The sequence below is a fragment of the Prionailurus viverrinus genome, chromosome C1, assembly GCF_022837055.1.
Source record: "Prionailurus viverrinus isolate Anna chromosome C1, UM_Priviv_1.0, whole genome shotgun sequence".
Classification (NCBI taxonomy): Eukaryota; Metazoa; Chordata; class Mammalia; order Carnivora; family Felidae; genus Prionailurus; species Prionailurus viverrinus.
In genome coordinates, this window is record NC_062568.1 from 180,249,370 (window position 1) to 180,272,307 (window position 22,938).

A 22,938-nucleotide genomic window follows, 5' to 3' on the forward strand; every position below is an offset into this window, starting at 1 on the left:
GAATCAGTAATAATACCATGAGAGTTTCTTTCCAGTGTATTTAAAACTTGTCATGCTCTCAGATAAAGAATTTGACAAAGTACAACACACATTCATGATAACAACTCCCAAAACAGTAAGTTTATAGGGAACATACTTCAACACAATAAAGGCCATATATGAAAAACCCACAGCAAACATCATACTCAATGGAGAAAAACTGAGAGCCTTTCCCCTAAGATCAGGAACAAGATAGGGATGTCCACTTTCACTTCATTCAACATAGAACTGGAACTCTTAGTCACAGCACTCAGACAAGAAAAAGGAATACAAGGCATCCATATCAGTAAGGAAGAAGTAAACTCTCACTATTTTCAGATGACATGACACACTATATAGAAAACCCAAAAGACTCCACCAAGAAACTGCTAGAACTAATAAACGAATTCAGTAAGGTCACAGATACATCAATCTACAGAAATCTGTTGCATTTCTATACACCAATAATGAAGCAATAGAAAGAGAAATTAAGAAAACAATCCCATTTACAACTGCACCAAAAATAGTAAGATACGTAGGAATGAACCTAACCAAGGAGGTGAAAAACTGTACTCTGGAAACTAGAAAATAGTGATGAAAGAAACTGAAGACATTCCAATGATTAAAGAAATGAAGACATTCCAATGCTCATGAACTGGAAGAACAATTATTAAAATGTCTACACTATCCAAAGCAATCTACACATTTAATGCAATTCCTATCAAAATACCAACAGCATATTTCATAGAACTAGAAAAACCCTAAAATTCGTATGAACCCACAAAAAAACCTCGAATAGGCAAAGCAATCTTGGAAAAGAAAAGCAGGGGACGCCTGGGTGGCTCAGTGGGTTAAGTCATGATCTTTGCTTAGGTCATGATCTCACGGTTGGTGAGTTTGAGCTCTGCATCAGGCTCTCTGTCAGGGAGGAGCAAACTTCAGATCCTATCTCCCTCTCTCCCTCTCTCCCTCTCTCTCTCTCTCTCTCTCTCTCTCTGCCCCTCCCTTGAGCACAAGCTCAAGCTCAAGAGCACATGCTCTCTCAAAAATAAACAAACATTAAAAAAAAAAAAAAAAAGCAGGGATGCCTGGGTGGTTCAATTGGTTGAGCTTCCAGCTCTTGGTTTTGGCTCAGGTCATGATCTCAGTTTGGGGAATCAAGCCTTGTGTTGGGCTCTGCATGCTCACGTGCTCTCTCACTCACAATGAATAAATAAACATTAAAAAAAAAAAAAGAAACCTGGAGGCATCACAATCCTAGATTTCAAGTTACATTACGAAGCCACAGTAATCAAAACAGTATGGTAATAGCACAAAAATAGACATAGATCAATGGAATGGAAAATCCAGAAATAAAACCACAACTGTATAGTCCATTAATCTTCAACAAAGCAGGAGAGAATATCCAATGGGATAAAGATGATCTTTTCAACAAATGGTGTTGGGAAAACTGGACAGCAACATGTAGAAGAATAAAACTGGACCACCTTCTTATACCATACACAAAAGCAAATTTAAGGTGGACTAAAAATCTAAATGTGAGACCTAAAACCATAAAAATCCCACAAAGTAGCACAGAGAGTAATTTCTCTGACATCGGTTATAGCAACTTTTTCCTAGATAGGTCTCCTGAGGCAAGGGGAACAAAAGCAAAAGTAAATTTGGGGACTACATCAAAATAAAAGGCTTCTGCACAGGAAAGGAAAAAAAAAAATCAACAAAACTAAAAGGCAATCTATGGAATGGGGGAAAATATCAGCAAATGACATATCTGATAAAGGGTTAGTATCCAAAATATATAAAGAACTTCTACAAGTCAACACCCAAAAACCAAATAATTCAATTAAAAAGGGGCAAGGGTGCCAAGGTGGCTCAGTCAGTTGAATGTCCCCAACACTTGATTCTGGCTCAAGTCATGATTCTAGGATCGTGGGATTGAGCCCCACACGGGGCTCCATCTTGAGCTCCATGCTGAGCATGGAACCTTGAGATTCTCTCCCTCTGTCCCTCTCCCCAACTTGCACGCACATGCTCTAAAATAAAAAAAAAATAAGGGGTGCCTGGGTGGCTCAGTCAAATGTCTGACGCACCTGTCAGAATGGCTAAAATCAACAACACAAGAAACAAGAGATGTTGGCAAGGATACGGAGAAAAAGGAGCCCTACTGCACTGTTGGTGGGAATGCAAACTAGTGCAGCCACTCTGGAAAACAGTATAGATGTTCCTCAAAAAAATAAAACATATAACTACCCTACAATCCAGTAATCACATTACTAGGTATTTACCCAAAAAAATATAAAATACTAATGCAAAGGGATACATGCACCCCCTGTTTATAGCAGCATTATTTATAATAGCCAAATTATGGAAGCAGTCCAAGTGTCCATTTACTGATGAATGTACAAAGAAGAAGTGGTATATATACACAACTGTTATTCAGCCATTAAAAAGAATGAAATATTGGGGCGCCTAGGTGGCTCAGTCAATTAAGTGTCTGACTCTTGGTTTTGGCCCAGGTCATCATCTTGCAGCTTCATGGGCTTGAGCCCCGCATCGGACTCTGCACTGACAGTGCGGAGGCTGCTTGGGTTTCTCTCTCTCTCCCTCTCTCTTTTGCTCCCCCATTCGCAGTCTCTCAAAATAAATAAACCTTAAAAAAAAAAAAAAAAGAATCAAATCTTACCATCTGCAACAACATGGATGCAGCTAAAGAATATAATGCTACGTGACATAAATCAGTAAGAGAAAGACAAACACCATACGATTTCACTCCTGTGTGGAATTTAAGAAACAAAACAAACAAGCAGAAGGAAATAAAAGAGAGTGATTAAAGTAAAAACTTAAAAAACTTGGTCATCCTGCCTTTAGGAGACACAGAGTTAGCAAAACCCATTAAGCAAGGAAACGAGGCCTGGAAAAGGGCTACTTTGCAACTGTGACAAAAATCAATTCATTAGGAGCACTAGGAAGAAGTGGTGGCAGGGCAGGGCCACTTCAGAAAAGTCACACTGGGCCCACAGGCTCCACGTGCAATCACAGAACCCATAGCTGGAATGCCAAGAAAAACCAAATTCTGAGCAGACTGTGTCCAGGGAGAACAGAGCCTGCCCTTCCAAACGTGAATTCAAACAAGTTTGAGTGTCCACTGGACCATTCATTCAATAAATATTTACTGAGGGGCGCGTGGGGGGCTCAGTCAGTTAAAGCACAGACTTCGGCTCAGGTCATGATCTGGCAGTTCAGGAGTTCGAGCCCTGCGTTCTGTACTGACAGCGCAGAGCCTGAAGCCTGCTTCAAATTCTATGTCTCCCTCTCTCTGCCCCTCCCCCCCATTTGCACTCTCTCTCTCAAAGGTAAATTAAACATTGAAAAATATTTTAATAAAAAAATGAAATTAAAAAAAATAACTTTCATCATCTTATTTCCGCACCCTAACAATCTTCTTGCATTCCCCCCTTTGAAGACCTGCTAGATAACAGGCCTAAATCTGGGATACGGTAGTGGCAGGGACCAGGAAGTAAGAAAAGGACAAAATAAAGGAACAGAAATGATGGGATTTCCAGCCCGGATCGCCAAGGTGAGAGAGATTCAACAGGACTCACATGGATGAAGAGGCAGTAGTAACAAGCCAAGTTAAGCAGGCTGTGCACAGTATACTGCCCCATTTCTATAGAAATACCTAGGGGGTAAGAAGAAATTGAGCCTGAGGGTTCAGAAAATAAGTCTGAGCATGGGGCACCTGGGTGACTCAGTCAGTTAAGCATCCAACTATTGATTTCAGCTCAGGTCATGATCTCAGGGATCCTCGAGCCTGGAGACAGGCTCTGCACTGATAGCGTGGAGCCTGCCTGGGATTCTCTCTCTCCCGGATCTCTACCCCTCCCCAACTCACGTGTTTGCAGGCGCTCTCTCTCAAACATTAAAAAAAAAGCAAGTTTGAGCAAGAGCTGTAGATTTGGGGATCCTCAGCATCAGGTTCAGAATTGTAATCATGGGAGTGGATGACATTACCAGTGGAAGATAAACTGGAGACTAAGCCCTTCCAGGATAGGAGACAAGAGAAAAAAGGGAGATTCAGGCGCAGAGTAGGAGGAAAACAGAAAGCAAGGAGGGGAGGGTTTCAAGGAGAAAGAGGCAGTGCCAAAGGGTACATAAGAGCTGAGCAGGAAATGGCCAAGGGACTCAGCAACTGGGAGGTCTCAGGACTTTCAGAGAAAGTTCCAGCAGGCAGACAGTAAGGAACTAAGGATTGAATGCATCAGAGACTCTTCTTGAGAAGATTAAGGGAAGAAATGAGATCATAGCCTGAAAAGGGAATTTCCTATAATTGTATTTCAGGAAAGAGACTGAATATGGTTTTATAGGCAGAGAGGGAAGAAATGTGTGGAAGAAGAGATATGAAGATATGTGGTAGAATAAGGAAGGTATGTAATTCTAACCCTTGTCAATGTTATGTTAATATGACAAGACTATCAAGGATGCTAATCAGATAAACTTAAAATACCAAGATTATCCTAGATTATCTGGACAGGTAATCAATGTAATCAAACAGTGCTTAATGATGAGAGGTGTGCCTGAGTGGCTTAGTTAAGCATCCTACTCTTGATCTCAGCTCAGGTCTTGATTTTAGGGTTGTGAGTTCAAGTCCCACAACTGGGCTCTGGGTTGGGTGTGAAACCTACTTAATTTTTTTTAATTTTTTTTTTTTAACGTTTATTTATTTTTGAGACAGAGAGACAGAGCATGAACAGGGGAGGGGCAGAGAGAGAGGGAGACACAGAATCTGAAACAGGCTCCAGACTCTGAGCTGTCAGCACAGAGCCCGACACGGGGCTTGAACTCACAGACCATGAGATCATGACCTGAGCCGAAGTTGGACGCTTAACCGACCGAGCCACCCAGGCGCCCCCTACTTAATTTTTTTTAACATTTATTTATTTTTGAGACAGAGAGAGACAGAGCATGAACGGGGGAGGGTCAGAGAGAGACACCGAATCTGAAACAGGCTCCAGGCTCTGAGCTGTCAGCACACAGCCCGACACGAGGCTCGAACTCACGGACCGTGAGATCATGACCTGAGCCGAAGTCGGCCGCTCAACTGACTGAGCCACCCAGGCGCCCCTGAAACCTACTTAAAAATGGTAACAAAGAGGGAAGCAGAACAGTCGGTGTCCAAGTGATGTGATGTGAGCGAGGCTTGGCCCTATCTGGCTGCTTTTGAAAATGGAAGAAAAAGGCCAAGGAATGTGGGCAGTCTGAAGAAGCTAGGCAGGGCAAGGAGTCTCAGTCTGGAGCCTCCAGGAAGGTACACAGTCCTGCTGACACCTTGACTTCAGCATAGTGAGGCCCATGTCAGACTTCTGAACTAAAGAACCGGAAGATAATAAACTTATGGTCTAAGACTCCCAATTCATGGGAACTTGTTTAAGCAGCAATAGGACACGAATATGGGGTAGGAGACAGAGACAAATCAATTTATAGGTCCAAGTACTGTAGGAAAAAGAGGGATCAAGACAAAGAACACCAGAATGCAACTCTGGGAAAGGAAGACACCTGTTTATTCTGAGTGCTTCCTACAGGACCAGCATAGGTACCCAGCAGACTGGGTTCAGTGCCGTGGCAATGCAGACACGGGTGACACAGGATCCCTAGCCTCAAGGAGCTCATGGCCCAGCCAGAGGGGGACTTGGTGTGCGAGTCTCAAGTCTCTGCCCTTTCCACTACCATCATGTTGCCTCTGACCAAATTAGTCAGGTCTATCAAATAGTAAAATATCTTTCCATGTTTTCTCATCTTCTGGACAAAGCACTCCTCCTGCTACATGGTGCCCACAGCCTTGCTCACAGCGCTGCCTTTTCCTTTTCCTGAGATGTGCTCCGACTTCTAAATCCCTTCAGTGTGTAACAAGAGCTGGGTCCAAACCTCAGTTTATCAACCAGCTGTGTGAGCCCAGGCCAGGAGCAATCCACTACCAGTGTGGGAGCAGTGAACACTGCCCCACCAAGGATCTTGTGTGAGGATGGAGTGGAACATCAGGTAGAGTCTCCCAGGGCCCTGCCTGCAGGAGAGCCACATCTCAGGTTCCTGAGTTCTATGTTCCCTCGTCTAACATCAGGTACCCAGGTCAAGGTCAATGTTCTTGATGGGGTTTCTTCTGTACAGAGAAGAACTGTGCCCTCCTGGTTTTGGGAACTCACTTTTCCAAAGCAGCTTAAACAAGAACTTTTACAGCAGACATCGCTGTAGCTCTGTCTGCAGTTAAATGAAAATTCTGAAGCTTTGATGCTTCAGCAGTCAGTCGATCTGGGTGCTTTTACCAAGGCCCTTGACACAGAGCGTCACATAAACTGAACAGCAAGAGGCCTGAATTACACTGCAGAGGATGCTCAAAGTAGGGGTAGGAGGGACACAGGGGTGCTCTTCAAAACCCAGCTGTTTCCAAATATAGATACAATGCCATTAGACCTCTCCAGGGATAGACAAAGTGGTTCAGCTTCTGCCCCAAGCCTTGACTGTCAGTCCCCCCTTCCACCCAATCAATCCATCCTGAGGCCAGCCTCCTACTACAACTAACTTCCCTGCATTCCTTCCACATTTACAGAAGGCTCACGGCCCAAGCCCCAGGACCATGCTGGGGCCACAACAAGCAAGGCGAATGGGGCACAGGGCGTGGCTCCTAGTTTACCTTCTGCAGCCTATGACAACTGTGCTGAGACCAAGATGGACGGTTGTTAAAAAGAAGCCAAGTGCTGCAGGTGTTCAAAGGAGGAAGAAAAGTAGACGGGAGCGATGAAAGGTTTCTGGGAACAGTGACTTGAAAAGAGCCGGGTTCCAATGAGCAGAGAACTGTTCCGGGAGACCTATGCCGAGGACTCCTGACTCCTCCCACCTCAACATAATCTGTAGCCTGCCGACCGCCGCACACTAAATGAAAATGTATAGAAGGCCACTGAACTAGACGCTAAACAATGGTTAAAATGACAGATTTTAGGTCATGTGTATTTTACATATATTAAAAACAGATCAACCCAAACTTTTAAAACTAAATATAATAAAATGAAAGGAGTTAATTACAAGTTAAAAAAAAAAAAAATCAACCCACCTTGCAGCCCTCCCCTCCTGTGTCCACGTATGCTGGAGCCCCACGCCCTCCCCTCCTGCTCAGACTTCAGGATCCAGTCCCCACACCTCACCCTCATGAACTCCAACAACACAGCCACACTTGGCCACTGCTCCCAGGTCTTCTTCAGTCGTTCTCCTCCCCCGGGCCTGGACACATGGCCTTCTCCTAGTCCCCCAAAACGTCAGGCTATTCTTCTTCCCCGGCCTCTACCTCCACCCTAACGATGAAAAGTGTTCCTCCTGCTCCACAGGTGAGCTCTTCCATGCCCCCCGACACCCTGCTGGAGACTGCCTCCCACAGACCCCTCCTGAGCTTTATGTCTGTGCTCACATATCTCCGTCACCCACCCCACACGCCGGTCACACTCAGCATGGCCCAAAACTGAACTCACCTCCAGAGCCACACTCAAATACCCCTTGGCTTCTCCACTGATGCACCCCTATCCATCCGGTAACTCATGCCAGAACCCCAAGTCAACCCCCGCCCACCTCCTTACCCACCCCACAGCCAGCCCCCTAGTCCTGTGCTCCTGCCCTCACAGTGGCCCTCAGGTCCACTTCCTGCTCCCCTTCCCTGTTACCACTAGACAGTCCAGGTCCGCTCCACCTCTCTTTCAGACTAAAGGAACAGGTTCCAAATTGATTTCCCTATTGCAAATCTTTCGCTCCTCCCGAAACAGAAATATTTGATTATACACGGCAGTCATAAAAAATATTCCAATAATTCATATATGTAAGAAGTGAAAATCATCCATAATACCACCTTCAGGAGAACCTCTGCTGTTTCTAATTTTGCCCACTTCCTCTCTCCACCCCAAAACTTTCATACCGTTTTCAAAGCAATCTTCTAAAACATCAGTGTAGAGCTTAAAAAACCCCTTGCCAGACAACTTGAAGAATAACTGACATGGTTTCTTAAGTCAGGGAGTGGAGGGAGCACTGCCTTAGAAGATGGGATTTAAGAGACATAAACACAAGGTGTGAAACTAGACTAAACCCTGATTCAAACAAACCTACTATAAAATCACTTTAGACAACTGGGGAAGCCTGATTTTGGACTGGGTATTAGATGCTGCTAAGTTTTCTGATTTTGCTATGCACAATAATGACACAGTGATCACAGAAATACCCACCGTTTTTGGAGGGAACACCAAGTGGGGAAGAAACGACACCTGTGATTTAACACACTTCAAATGACAAAAGGACAGATGAGGCAAATGTGGCAAAGCATTGACAACCATCGGGTCTAGGTGAGGAGCACTTGCGGGTTTATTTCATTTATCCATATGCATCTTTGTACATTTAAAAATTCATTCTGGGGGCACCTGGGTGACTCAGTCGGTTAAGTGTCTGGCTCTTGACTTCAGCTCAGGTCATGGTCTCACAGTTCATGGGTTCGAGCCCCACATCGGGCTCTGCACTGACTCTCTCTCTCTCTCTCTCTCTCTCTGCCCCTCCCCGACTCGTGTGCTATGTCTCTCAAAATAAACTTCAAAAACCACATGGTGGTGAACTTTCCAAGGTCAAACTGCTTCGTGGAACATAGGCAAGACCACTACGACCTGGCTCCTGACACCCTCCAGCAACATCTCCCAAGTTCCTCTCAGAACCTGAGACCAAGTGCAGTCCCCCAAATGCTCTGACTCTGGACGAGCTACCATCACCACTCGGAACACACTCTTCTCCCAGATTCCCTTCCCAACTTCACTCCAGTCACCGGGCGTATTCCTGCAAACCTTCGGCCCAGCTACAATGCCTGCTTCACTGCAGTCTCGCCAAACGCATCACCCCAACCCCAGGCTGAGCTGCTAACTCTTCCACCTGGACTACAAGATTTATCCCTAAGGAGCACCTTTATTTGCTCGCACCTAGACTATGAGCTCTTTGAGGGCAGAGTCCAAGCCCAGAGTAGGCACACCTAAGTGATGACGGAGTAAAGCAAAGGGGCAGAGCAGCCAAGGTATCTTCAGAGAATCTGAAGTAGTTCCAAGATGGCAGCACATCAAGGAGGGGGCGGACAGAGGGTTGGGTGGGGATGGAGCGGAGAAGGGCATTACCACCAGACTACAGCTGAGAAGGCCATACAGAAGTAAACAGGAGCCAGGAAGGCACTCAATGATTTTTGAGCAGAAATAAGAAGCATGTCAGAGAGGAGCCTCCTTCTCCCCAGCATATTTCCATGTAGAGGGCTTCCTGGCTTTTCTCCCCAACACTTGGATGGTAATGAGCTTCACTTGGCTGGAATCTGCCTTTTGCAGAGTGAGTGCGCTGGGGTCTGTGTCCACAACACATGAAAGGCAGGTGGGAAATGTTCAGCCACTAGGAGAGGCCTGCGTCCTCCAGGACTACCCGTGACCAGGTAGGTAACCTGTGTCACTGAGGGTAAATGAGCAGCAAAGCCATTTGGCCATAGGTTTAAAGCCACTTTCTTCAATCATTTTTACTGGCAATGAAGTGACATTCTAAGCTCCATATGCCTGACACCTGTATGATTCATTCCTTAACTAGTTCCTAATTTGGGAAGGAAAAAGTGGGTTACATACACACACACACACACACACACACACACACACACACACACACAACACTGACCCTTAACTCTGGTAAGATTAACTGAGCAGTAACAGAGTCTGAACGGCGTATGAAGTATCTTGCGTGTAGTAACTCCTTGCTACTGTCAGCTGTTTTTGTGGTTGTGAGTGCAATAGCAGGCAAGAAAGTCAGGAGGATGCTGCAAGAGGACAGCGTGACCTGTAGTGTGACAGCAGGATGAATGAGGACAGGGGAGCTTTGTGAAGAAGAATGGCTCAGATGTGGCAACGGGGACTGTGAGGGATTCTGGTGTCCAAGCTGAAAAGCAACCTCTTGTGGAAGCTGCCACAGGAGAGCAGACAACAGCTACTGGAAGCAGCGAGAAGGAGACGTGATCCTCAGCTTATCTGCCTGCCTGCTCCCATCCAGATGGAGGGAGGGACACGCACAGGGGAAAGGAGAGCTACAGAAGCTGAGCCCTGATATTGAGGGAAGGCAGAAAGGAAAGTTACGCGGGTATTCAAGACAAGGGACAAACCAACCACAAAAAGGGACTCCTGGGAAAACCAGAAGGACTGTAATATGTACTCAGGGTCAGCACTTCAGCCAAGAGAAGAGAAAGCCAATACGCCAAAAGTGAACATTCAGAGACAATGAGTATATGTAAACAATTGGTGATGGTTATTCTATCTGTATACTTTTAAAATGTTTCATAATACAGGTGCCTGGGTGGCTCAGTCAGTTAAGCAGCCGACTTCAGCTCAGGTCATGATCTTGCTGGCTCTGAGTTCGAGCCCCGTGTCGGGCTCTGTGCTGACAGCTCAGAGCCTGGAGCCTGCTTAGGATTCTGTGTCTCCCTCTCTCTCTGCCCCTCCCCCGCTCTCAGTGTCTCTCTGTGACACAGAGAAGCTCCCCGCTTCTGTGTCTCTCTCAGAAATAAACCTTAAAAATTTTTTTTAAATGAAAACTAAAAGTTTCATAATAAAAACTTTTAGAAGACCAAAGTAAGGAAATGGGGAATAAATGAAACCTTTCTGCACTGACCTCCATCTGCCACTAACCCCATCCCACCCCCACACCTCCACCCCCTGCCTCACGGCTGCAACTTGACCCACATAAGCCGTGAGGCTGGGGAGTAAGAGCAGGTCACTTGGGTAGGCATGAGTCTGGCTGCATTCAACAGAGCTCTGCTATATCCGACTCAGATCCACCAAGAGCCTTTTTACACAAAACAGAGAACAGCTTTTGATGACAACATGTTCTAGAAGGAAGCCTGAACAAACGTTCACATTTACAGCTTTGGGAATTCATTCTGGTCTCTGAGAGGATGTTCTGTCAACAATGCTGCACTTGAAGATGAAGAACGTATGGGGGGAGTGGAGGGAGAATCCCTCCAGGCAACTACACGGCAGGGGAGATTTGTAAGAAAAAGGGAACACCGGGGTGGCTTAATCCATTGGGTGTCCAACTCTTGATTTCCGCTCAAGTCACGATCTCACAGTCATGGGATCGAGCCCTGAGTCGCAGCTCTGGGCTGACAGTGCAGAGCCAGCCTGGGATTCTCTCTTTCCCTCTCCTTCTACCCACCCCCATCTCCGCTTGTACTCTCTTGCTCTCAAAAATAAACACTGGGAAAAAGAAAAAAAGATTTTGTAAGGAAAAAAACCTTGAATTTTAGAGTAAGGAAGACCACCTTGTCCCTAACAGACGAACATCTGGGCTGCAAGCACTACCGCCCTAACCCTCATCCTCTAGGGCAAGGAGGCTCAGAGGGCGCGCCTGATAGCTATACATCTGCAGCTGTCACTAAGGCTGCAATTCTCTGCAACTGTCACCCAGGGGCAAGCGAAAAGGAATTCCCGGCAAAGAGCAAACTGGAAGGGACCCAACGCCACTTGGCTTTCTGCCGGACACTGCAGATTGAAGGTCCATTCTGGGGGTCTCCCCTGCCATCCTGGACACCTGCAGAAGCACTTCCTGGCCCCCGGACTCCCTGCCCTCCACGGGACCCCTGCCAGGGTGGCTCCTCCCCCACGAGCGCCGCCCAGGGCCCATACCTCTGCCAGCTCCCGCTCACTGACACTTCCGGTGGCACTACCCTTCTTCCTGGTGCAGGGCTCTCCCACGGTGACCCTGCCATCCCCTTTGGCATAGCTGTGCACAGTGAGAACTCCCGACTGCCCTTGGGCTCGGCAGGCCAGAGGCTCACTGGTTTCTGAGTCGGAAGAAATAGAATCCCGTGAAGAACTGGAGCCCAGGCTAGAAGATGATTTCTTTTTGGAACCTGAGAAGACAAGGCGTCCCCCTAAAGAGGCAGGATTCACAGAAAGATCCAAGGCAGCCGCTTCTTGTTCCTCCTCTTCCTCCTCATCCTCTTCTTCCAGTTTGACGTTTTTAAGCTCTTCAAATTTGACTTCCGTGGAGTCAGAATAATCTGAAACACACATACACATTGGCCAGAGCCAACTTCCTCCTGCATGTCTGAAGCTACTGAAAAGCAAAGTGGCACGGCACAAGGAACGTGGGTGGCAAGTGAGGCCTGGCGTCATATTCTGGCTCTGTCACCTCCAGGGTCACTGTGTGATCTGGGGCTGACCGCTCAGCCGCGCCGGGCCTCCAGTTCTGTCCTATGGAATGCAAGCCGTCTACCACCTATCTCCACGGTTGTGTCTACGATGGGGGCCTAGGCCGGCATGCAGCAGACACTCAGTAAGTGACAGCTGCTGTTTCCTCAGAAGTCTCCTGCAGGAAACAAAGGCCTGAGCTCAGCAGAGACCTGGTGACCTCAAGCTAGAAAATTTGAACAGAGAGGGGCTCCTGGGTGGCTCAGTCAGTTAAGCGTCCGATTTCAGCTCAGGTCATGATCTCATAGTCCGTGAGTTCGAGCCCTGCATCGGGCTCTGTGCTGACAGCTCAGAGCCTGGAGCCTGCTTCCGATTCTGTGTCTCCCTCTCTCTCTGCCCCTCCCCTGCTCATGTTTTGTCTCTGTCTCAAAAATAAATAAAAACATTTTAAAAAAACTTCTTTTTAAGAAAATTTCAACAAAGGGAGTCCAGCCCCAGGGCCCCATCCAAGGTGCCATCCAGATGTCTGCAGACACACCAGGGCACCCTCAGTACAGACGCTCCAAGCCTCACCTGAGACTGCAGCGAGACCCCCCCAACAAGTCTGTCCGCAACAACTCCCAGTGACTGCTCCACCACGCCTCATTTGACGTCGCTTCCTTCCCAAAATACAAACGGCCCCTCAAGCCCCGAAGTGCGCAAACTCTAAGACGGCAGCCAGTCCACACACCATCTCACTCCTACTTCTCGTGCCTCATCTGCTAGCACGACCCTTCCCACCCTTATCTTCAAATTACAGGACACCGATGCCAACTTCCCAAATTACAGCCAAGAAAGCTCACGTGCTTCCACACCTGCACACCATCACCCCTGCTACTCCCCTTTGGGCGCCCTTTCTATGTGCCCCCACTCCCTGCCGACCTGGAAAGCTCCCACCTCTCTCGTAAGAGCCAGTTCACTGTCACTTCACCAACCTTCAGCGTCTCCAGGTAGAGGGAGAGGGACTCCCCTACCTTCCACCCCTCATCCCTCATGTCCCTATCCAAAGGCCTTCTCACACCAATTCTCACACTCCACTGACACTCTGTCCTCACAGACCCACCTCCCCACTTTTCCGTATCTGTGACCCTGCACTCCACATGGCATCCAACTCAGAACAGAACGCAGTTACATCTCTGGGGAAAATATAACCAACTAACCTGGGAAGGGAAGGCCGTCTTCAACTTGCCGCACAGAGCTGTGGGTGGGCCTCACGGGAGCGAGGGCAGCCTGGCACTCCGTCAAATCGTACTGTCCCGTACTCAGCTCCTCCTTGGGGAAGAGCTCGCTCTGACTCACCTCCTGGGGTATTTCAAGACAAACTCGGTGCCTCTTTGTCCCTATACGATGCTTGGCTAGGCTGCAAGAAGGAGAGCCAACTTTTTAAGGGGCCGCAAGTTCATTTACCTACATACATATTCACACATAGCCCCAAATGAGTGAATGGCCAGGGTCTGTCTACCATGCGTCACACTTCAGTCCCCCCTCTTATCTGTAGAAGAGACAAGGGACTTCACCTCTCTGAGCCTGTTCCACCCAATGGAAAATAGGAGTATCACCATCCTCCTCAAAGATGTGATGTGAAGCTGAAGGTATGCAGAGCACCTGGCACACAGCAGGTACCCCACAAATGTTCCTTCCTCCTCCATGTGGCCCAGATCCTCTGGCTCAGACACCAAAGGCGCTGGCCAACTTCACTCACACCACCCCCTGCCCTTGCGAGTTTCATTCCCACCACCATACTCTCCTTTTTAAAAAATGTCTCATATGGTAAGGAGAAAATGTGGCTTTTCTGGCTCAGAGGGAGCCATGCTCTCTCATGCGACCTCTGCTCCAGCCAATTACAGGCCCGCATACAGAGGTGATCATTCTTGGGTGACAGCTGTAAGAAATAGCCTGAATGCCCTTGCTCTGGGGATTCTGGAGCCTTTACCAAGAAGAAAGTTCCCTCCGCTGTGGCTCAAACACCCCACTTAGAAACAGCCTCCTGGCAGGTTATGGAAGTTGCCAGATACCCCTCCCTTAAACTGGGGGGAGCTGGGCCCAGAGGACTGTTGGGTTACCTTCTCTTTAAGTCACCCTCCTCTCCATCCTCAATCCCTTCCATGCCATCCTCCTCTGGACACTCCTCCTCGTTTCTGGCTCTTGGAGGCAGTTCATTCTCCTTAAGAAACTCCGCTGCTTCTGGCGTGGGCAGAGTATGGTCGATAACTGTGGTGTCCTTCCCCGCTTTCCAAAGTTTGTACCTTTCTGGCTGGAACTTCCTCACAAACACATCCATGGAGATCTTCACCATGTCCTTTCTACAGGAGCACTATCCCAGGGAACCAGGAGAGCTCCAGTCAACACTCTGTAACGGCTTCCACGCGACTCCCACATCCCATCTCCTCCCTCCAAGTGCAAAAGACACAAGACAATTGAAAGCCAAACTGTTTGCGTTCACAGGCTGAGGCCATACTGTCCTTGCAGAGCCTTCGAGCATGGAGGGAAGCAGGGGAAAAAGCAGAGAGCAATGTGCAGCGCTGGGGTGAGCCCACCTGGGCACGAACTAGGATGCATAAAGAAATGCTGGAGGTGAGGCTCTGCACTTCGACCCAGGATGCTCCACATCCACCGTCCCTCTGAGACATATCCAAGCCAGGACCACATAAGCGAGTCTGCTCCCTGCCAAACGTCCAGCCCTGCTTGCTTCCCTAACCCTAAGAATTTCTCAACGGAGAAATCCCAGAGTGGCCAAAGCAAGAAACAGCCATGTGCGTGGGTGTGGTCTTCATGCTCAAATGGACTTTAAGCATGGAAACCTCACCTTACGCATCCCAAACCTGAACAAATTCTTCTAATTTCTGTATGAACGCAACATACTAGCTCTTTGGCACAGCCCTGTCAGTCTGTTTCTGAATTCCAGCAGTTCAAAGAATGTTCTAATCACCAGCCAGTGTATCTAACAAGAATTTGCTCACCAGACATTTTCGGTCATGGCGTTACAGAAAGCAATCAAACAGACTTACCAGCACAGCTTGTTTGCCATACTCAATCCACCGCCGGGTAGCAAAATTGGTGGACTCCGCACAGTTGAAGCCATGGTTAAAGCCGGCATGGTAACCATAAGGAAAAGTGATCATGAATTCTCCAGCTTCTTGAGTCACCTGAACAAGAGCAGACTTGAACCAGCTGCATCAAATGGCTGAAGTCTAACGGACTGGAACTCAGAGCTCGGCTGCAGCTTCATAACCCAGCATAAGTCATACGACCACCAGGGTCTTTGTAAGACGCGAAGCCTGATCATATCAGACCCCAACACTGTAACTGACCATTCCCCGAAGTTAACAATGTTCTAGGGGATGTGACTCTCCTCTGGCACCGGGAAGCTACAGAACCTCCACCTTTAATATCCTTGGATCCAAGTACTGCTAAATGGGTTACCTCTGGCCCACGCCTGGTACAGAGAGATGAACCAGAATAAAGCCCCTCTGTAAAACAGACCGAAAAGGGTGGCTGCCTTCCTTGTAAGCCTAACACCATATGTAAAGTCAGCTCACCTTGTCAAAGGGAATTCCATATTTCTTCAGCATTAAAGGGGAAATCAAAGTCATCTTGTGGCGGAGAAAAGCTTCGCAGCTTTGAGCACTTCCAGGGAAAAAGCCTGTTTCATTGAAAATGGGCACAGGTGAACACACCGCTCCACACCAGCTCTGCAGCCCTGCAGCCACTGCACACCTGTGCATCTCATCTGGCTGTGTCAGGAGGATAAATCAGCACAGGATCTCCACAGATCCTTCTAGCTTCGGGCCAGTCCTGATTCTACAGTGAGCCTCCTGGCTCTCCAATGGCTTACCTGGGTAATCAAATTCTGTTAGGGAGACTGAGATCACCCAACCCGCCTTGTGCTTAAAGAGAGCTTTGCAACTATTTAGGACCTTGCTCCTACTCTATCCCTCAATCTTTTGTTAGTAACACATCTACAGCACAGATTACCCAAACTCTCTTGAAATTGGCCCTCTAGAGGTACAAATCTATTAAAGTCCACTTAAAAGAACCAAAGCACAAAAATTCAATTTTAACCTTTAGGTTTCTGGCAGAAGAACCAGACCCAGGATGACGGGTATACTCTCCGTGGTCAAATAAACCCATGCTTGATAAAACTGAGACAGAGACTAAGAATTACTTAGTCCCTTCCCAGGACAAATGGAGGAAGTTTCCAGATTTTTATTTGCTCTGCTAGGGTAACCACTCTGGCAGTGTAGCTTATCACCTACATGCAGGCCTGTGAAAGGACACATAACAAATCTGACCGCAGAGCACGGACATTTTAGAGCAATTAGTGCAGTTCACAGGGTCTCAGGGTCTGAGCAGGCACAGGGAAGAGAGACAGTACCTTTGGCAAGGCGCTCCAACCGCTTTCCGTGCTCCGGGGGGACAGAGTACCTGCAATCACATAGAAGCACTGGATGCTGAGGAGAGCACCCTTCAGGACCTAAGGGGCTCATCCCCACTCTCAAAACAGCTCCCAACCACAAAAACTGGAAAGGAGTCTGGAGAAATGATATATTGGACTTTGGGGAGAGGAGCCCACAAGGTACAAGTGAATTTATTTCTCTAATATTCATTCATTTACCGAGACTTTCACTGAATGTTTACCATGAGCCAGAATTTAGAGTATGCAACCAGCCTTGTTGTCCTTTATAATGTTGAAGCAATAAAAATAAATTTTTTTAAAGGATAGCATTAAAGTGCTCCTGGTGGAGGCTGAAAGCCTAACTGGGACAGGATGGAGGAGGAATGGTGAATGGGAAAAATGGATTTGATACTAGAGACCCGGCCCTGTATCTGCGGCTGACCCCATTTTCACATCATCTCTGTGACAGCTACACTGATTACCCAATAATTAATTATCCTTCCACCCCACAGGGTAGCAAGACACCACAGAAACTATTTAAAAAAAAAAACAAAACACCTGCAACTACGTAAAATTTTTGCAAAACTGAGGTGCCTGGTGGCTCAGTCGGTTGAGCGTCTGACTCTTGATTTCGGCTCAGGTTATGATCTCACAGTTGTGGGACTGAGCCAAACTCAGTGCAGAGCCTGTTTAAGATTCTCTCTCCCTCTGCCCCTCTCCCTTGCTCTCTCTCTCTCAAAATAAAAAAATAAAATAAAATAAAATGAAATCTTAAAAAATAATAAATAAGTTTTACAAAACTGTTAAACCTTATTATATTCTCACAGTTAAGTCTATTTTAACCATTATAATTGATTATAAAGATCATTCCACAACAACAGAAACTTCCCATCTCAAATAGTTTCACTGCCAAACAAAACAGATGGGGAGTGGAGGAAAATGTTGGTCACCCAAAGGACCTTGGGATCCATCAGGCAACCTTGCCCAGAAGTCTCTGGAGGTCCCACTTTAGATGATCTAAAAAGAGTGTATGTAATAACTAGAAAATCTTCTCTCTACAGGAGAGTGAAAATCCAATCTCAGGGAACTTGGGAATAAATAGAAGGAAAGCACAAAAGCTATTTTTACAGATTCTAGAAGTCTAGCCATCTAAGAAAGGTTATGGGACAGCAGTCGGGGGGTCCACACAGGCTCAGAAGGTCACACCCCCCCTCCAAAACTAGAAACTGGAAAGCATTAGAAAAAAAAGGAAAACCTCTGGGAAAAGAAGTGGTTGAAAATGCTGGAAAAGGAAATGAAGGTGCATACGGTTTCCCCGACTCCCCGTGACCTGGCCCACAGTGTCCCTGTCAGCCTTCCTCGCTCATCCATCCTTGTACACAGCACCCAAACCACAAAGGACTTCCTCTAGTTGCCGAAGACAGTGTGCTCCCTCTCAGCTTAGGATCTCTGCACGTGTCATTCCAACCCCCCGGACACACTTTCCTCAGTCTTCCCTGTCTGAAACCCGCCACTGTCTCACCCAGCTAGGCCTCCTCATGTTAGGCCTCAGCTTGGTGGTCACCTCTTCCAGGGAAGCTTCTCCAATTCCCACCCCAACTTCGTGTACCCTTCCTACGAGGATCTAGAGTACCCATCGGTGCTCTCTCACCCCTTCTCTCTCCTGACCAGTCTCCTGTGTGACAGCACATAACCTATGTCTCTGTCACTACAGTCGAATGCAGAACCTTCACTGAAATGCTGGGGTTGAGAGATGGATCAACACAGGGAGAGAGGAGAGAACAGATCTTTGCCTCCCCAACTAGACTGAGAACATCCTGGAGAGCAGGAAGCATATATGGAGTAGCCCTGCATCCCCTCTTGGGTTAAGCACACACTGCTGCTCACCAAATATTTTTTCCATGAGGAAAAGAAAGCTTTCTATCATCTGAAGAGTGACTCCAGTCTTGGAAGTCTGCCTCTAAGAAATGCCTCAGGCCTGTTCGGAGAAAGAAATCAGAAAGCAGTGGGCGAGCCTGGGAGTGCCTCTGTAGCTCTCAGTAACTCAGACAACTTATCTTTCCATCCAGTAGTATTAAATGACCTGCCCTCTGAAGCCTCACTATTCGAAGAGAGGTCTAAGCACCAGAGCTCTAACAGCATCTCATAGCTTAAAAACCTGGGGAAAACGTCAAGTGCCAGTCCCACCCCAGGCCTACAGAACCAGAATGTGCATTTTAACAAGACCCCAAGGTGCCGCCTCGGCACACTAGAGCCGAGGGGCCCTACCGCGTCGCGAGAAGCCCCAGTGCCAACTGCAACCCGACTTTACCAGGACTTTGGCTCTCCAAAGTGCAGGTAGTTGATGCTGTACAGGTCCATGTCTTCAGTGTGCCAGGCAAAGGAGGTCTTCCACATGCCGAAGTACAGGTACGGGGTGTTCACACCCTCAATGGTGATCCCGCTCTCCTTCTCCACCAAGTCCAGGATGGTTTTCAGCCGCCCGATATTCCACTCATCGACATGCTGCAAAGTAAATCACAGCTGAGGGCAACTGCAGTACCCACAAGCTGAGGCTCTGAACCTACAAGAGCAGGGGTCACAGGTGACCTGTCACTGCTAATGATGATGTGGAACAATGTCAAAACAGCCTGGACATGAAGACCACAGCCCCCCTCACTCACACTTCACAGCCACCGCTGGAGCTGATGCCATCAGACCTCCAAAAGGCCAATACCACTTGGTAAAGAAAACTGGCATGTGAAAGATGAATAAGGAGGGGACAGCCACCTGTTTTTAACCCCAGGAGGAAGAGTTTGATCTGAAACTAAAGAAACTGAGGTCAAAATAGGAAAGAACTCCTAAATCACTAAAAATACAAAACATGGGAATTTACCATCCCAATCTGTGACTGTTTAGCCCCAGCTTCCACTAGGCAGCATCATCAGTAAAAAGTCTACAATGTCACCCAAATCCATTTCCAAAACTTTAATGGTCAGCTAGAAGCCCACCTCTTATACGTACGTTCTCGATTATTATATCCTGCTTCTGTACCTCCCCATCCCAGATCCTTACAGTATCTTTCTGCCATTTAACATCTGTAAGTTTCACTTTCCACCACTCAATAAATTGTCATTGACAACTTGAGAATCTTTTCAAACTCCTTCTTTCCAATAATTTACAAAAACATTACAATTAATGTGAGTGATGATCCCTAAAATTCTCCACCGATTTTTTTAATTATCAAAAACAATCCCAAATGTTCCTTCCTTATGCTATCTAAGGCTGTTTTTTATTCTTTTCTTATTTAAAAAAATTTTTTTTAATGTTTATTTACTTTTGAGAGAGAGAGAAAGACAGAACATGAGCAGGGAAGGGCAGAGAGAGGGAGACACAGAATCCAGAGCAGGGTCCAGGCTCTGAGCTGTCAGCACAGAACCCAGTGAGGGGCCTGAACCCATGAACCACAAGGTCATGACCCAAGCCGAAGTCTGAGGCTCAACCGACTGAGCCACCCAGGAGCCCCAAGGCTGTTCTTTATTCTGAAAAGCACTATACCGCAATCCAACACAAGTTGTTAAAATAGGTTCTGCTAAAGAATCTTGTTTGAGGGTTCTGAAAATCGGAATGTTTCTCTTCTTAAATACATACCCCTTTCACTAAATTAGTCAGTGATCTCTTTTCTGCAAAAACCACACTGCCTCTCCCCCAACATTTCATTTACTGTGAGCCCACCCTTTCAAGAACTCATCGGCTACCACCCACAGACTATTCTAACAGCCCTTGCAAAGAACACTATATCACCCAATTCACATGGAGAGTGGGAGAAATAAAATTCAGTCACATGCAAAAATACCCACCATTAAGTGTGCATAGCACATCAGCTGGTGGTGGGTCACTCTTTTGTTTAACTACTCAACTCAGCAAGCAGCTTCTGGGTGCCTACTAAGTGCTGGGCAGGTAAAAATTGTGTTAAATTGCAAAAATGCTGCAGAGGGCTTCCTGGAAGTCTCACCTTTTCATAGAGAGTGCCATTCACATCTGCACCATAGATTGGAGGATTGAATGTGAGATTTTTCCAGTACTTCCGTTCAAGCTCTTCAAACTCACTGTAGCGTGGGGTACAGTACCTTTCAAAAGTAAAACAAAAACAAAAACAAGTAAAAAAAAAAAAATATATATATATATATATATATTTTTTTTTTTTTTTTTTTCCTAGGACTAAATTCATCAGGCATTATGAAAGGACAAGACACAATCCCGTTCTAGGGAAAACAAGACATTTCAAACGAACAAGACAAAACCTTGGCCTTCGAGGCTCCATTACACAAGTAACCTCCTCCACATCCCTTCCTTGAGCTCTGGGCCTGAGGAAGGTAACGTATATGAAGACATTAAGCCCATCTTCCCTAAGAAGCAGAATACTCTCAACTTTTTCAAGAGACCACTAAAAACAACATCCTGGCCAGAATCAGGAGTGGCCCAGCCACTCAGGGAGAAACCAAGAACTGCAAATCCCTATATATCCACAGACAACCAAAACCTGCCAGCATGAGGTTCTAGAACAGTACTGCACTCTGTAAAGGAAGTGGCTCCAAGACAGCTCATCTGTATTGTCACTGTTACATTCCCACCACCCTATGCAGTGACTAACTCAAATAATCACACCTAAAAACAAAGTATTTTAATAAAAAAATAAAATTCTTAAAAAATGTAGATTTTTGCAAATCAAATGTTTAAGAAAGATATTTTTAAAAAGATATTTTTATATATGCACATACACATACACAGCTGTCTATATATAGATGTCTATATCTCTATATAAAGACATTAAAAATATCTATATTCTTCAGCTCAATTATCACATACTGAGAATTTACTCCAAAATCTTTTTAAAAATTCAAACCCCTTAAGATTACATAGCAATTTTAAAAAGAATAATGTGTAAATTGAATAGATATTTGAAAATGCACATTATAAATCAAATGGCAAGAAAATATTATGAATGGATAAAGAGTAGAAGCAAAGACCCAAGACAAACTGTGGAGACAATGGGCTGGGTGGGGAAAAAAAATCTTACTTTAAATGCGGCCTTACATTTTAACCATTTTAACTTCAACCTATTGAATGATCAAGTTTAGGACCCCTGAATTCCCTTTGAAATAGAAGTAACTCTTCCACCTTCAATTGCTCTGCTTTATAAACTTAGATTTTTACCTGCTGGGTTTTTTTAAAGCTAGCTGACCAAGCAGATAAGAAATCAAGGGTAAGAATTTGTTGCATCTCAGGTAAAGGGAAAAGACAGGCCTGGCTAATTTAAAAAGAAAAGAGGTATCCTGAAAGACCTACCATTTTTGATAAGAGAGACTGGATACAGGAGGCTGAGGCCTCTGGTGGAACCCCATGTGAGCTTGAAAGCAGGGGGCCCTGGCCCCAGCGCACAGCTAGAAACCAGACAGAAAGGACAGCACAGCCTTTCCTGTGCAGACCAGGTCGCTCTTCTTCAACATGCTCTTACATAAATTCACTCATTAGACAGCAGGTGAGTCAGCAATACAGAGGTTTTTAAGAGTTAAGCCGCCAGGGCAACTGGGTGGCTCAGTCAGTTGAACGTCTGACTTCAGCTCAGGTCATGATCTGTTTGTGGGTTCGAGCCCAGCGTCAGGCTCTGTGCTCACAGCTCGGATTGTGTGTCCCTCTCTCTGCCCCTCCCCTGCTCACGCCCTGTCTCTCTCCCCCCAAAGAAATTAATAAATAAATATTTTAAAAAATTTTCTGAAGAGTTAAGCTGTCAATAAAACTGGAAAACCACATTTTGAATTGTGCTAAGTCAAAGGAAAAGAAGGCAAAGCATAGAAATAGAACAAGATCTGATGTGAGACACAGCAATGAATAAAGCACAGGAAGGGACACCCCCAGGAGCGTGAAGACTGGCCAGCTACAGATCTAGATCTGGGCTCGTGCACAGAAAAGACAAAATATAATGTCTGACTGGCTGAAGTCATGACATGCACAGATCAAAAGGGCTCAGGAAAAAAAGCAAGAGAGAAGGAAGGAATCCCTTGTGGACACTCAAAATTGAGGAATAACATTGGAAAGGAGAAAGTCCAAGAGAGAGAATTAAGAAGGAACAGTCAGAGCTCAACGAGGGAACCACAAAATTCATTCCAAATGTGAGGTCAAATGAAGCTAAATATTATAAACAGAAAACAAATGAAAACAGCAGGCCTAAACAAAGATGTTTCTAACAGATCAATCAGCACGTATGGATGATGAAGAATGGAGACA

At 46.3% G+C, this 22,938-nt stretch overlaps 1 protein-coding gene across 3 annotated transcripts in view; it reads right to left on the minus strand.

Moving 5' to 3' along the window:
• Positions 1-22,938, minus strand: part of KDM4A (lysine demethylase 4A) — a 46,711-nt gene that overhangs the window by 19,600 nt on the left and 4,173 nt on the right. For all 3 annotated transcript variants that reach the window (XM_047871146.1, XM_047871145.1, XM_047871147.1), the window contains exons 4-11: positions 20,666-20,780; positions 18,983-19,176; positions 16,651-16,700; positions 15,815-15,918; positions 15,284-15,421; positions 14,339-14,589; positions 13,436-13,635; positions 11,730-12,106 (exon numbers count right to left, since the gene is read on the minus strand). In XM_047871146.1, coding sequence (XP_047727102.1) covers positions 11,730-12,106; positions 13,436-13,635; positions 14,339-14,589; positions 15,284-15,421; positions 15,815-15,918; positions 16,651-16,700; positions 18,983-19,176; positions 20,666-20,780 — 1,429 coding nt within the window. The remainder of the gene's footprint in view (positions 1-11,729; positions 12,107-13,435; positions 13,636-14,338; positions 14,590-15,283; positions 15,422-15,814; positions 15,919-16,650; positions 16,701-18,982; positions 19,177-20,665; positions 20,781-22,938) is intronic.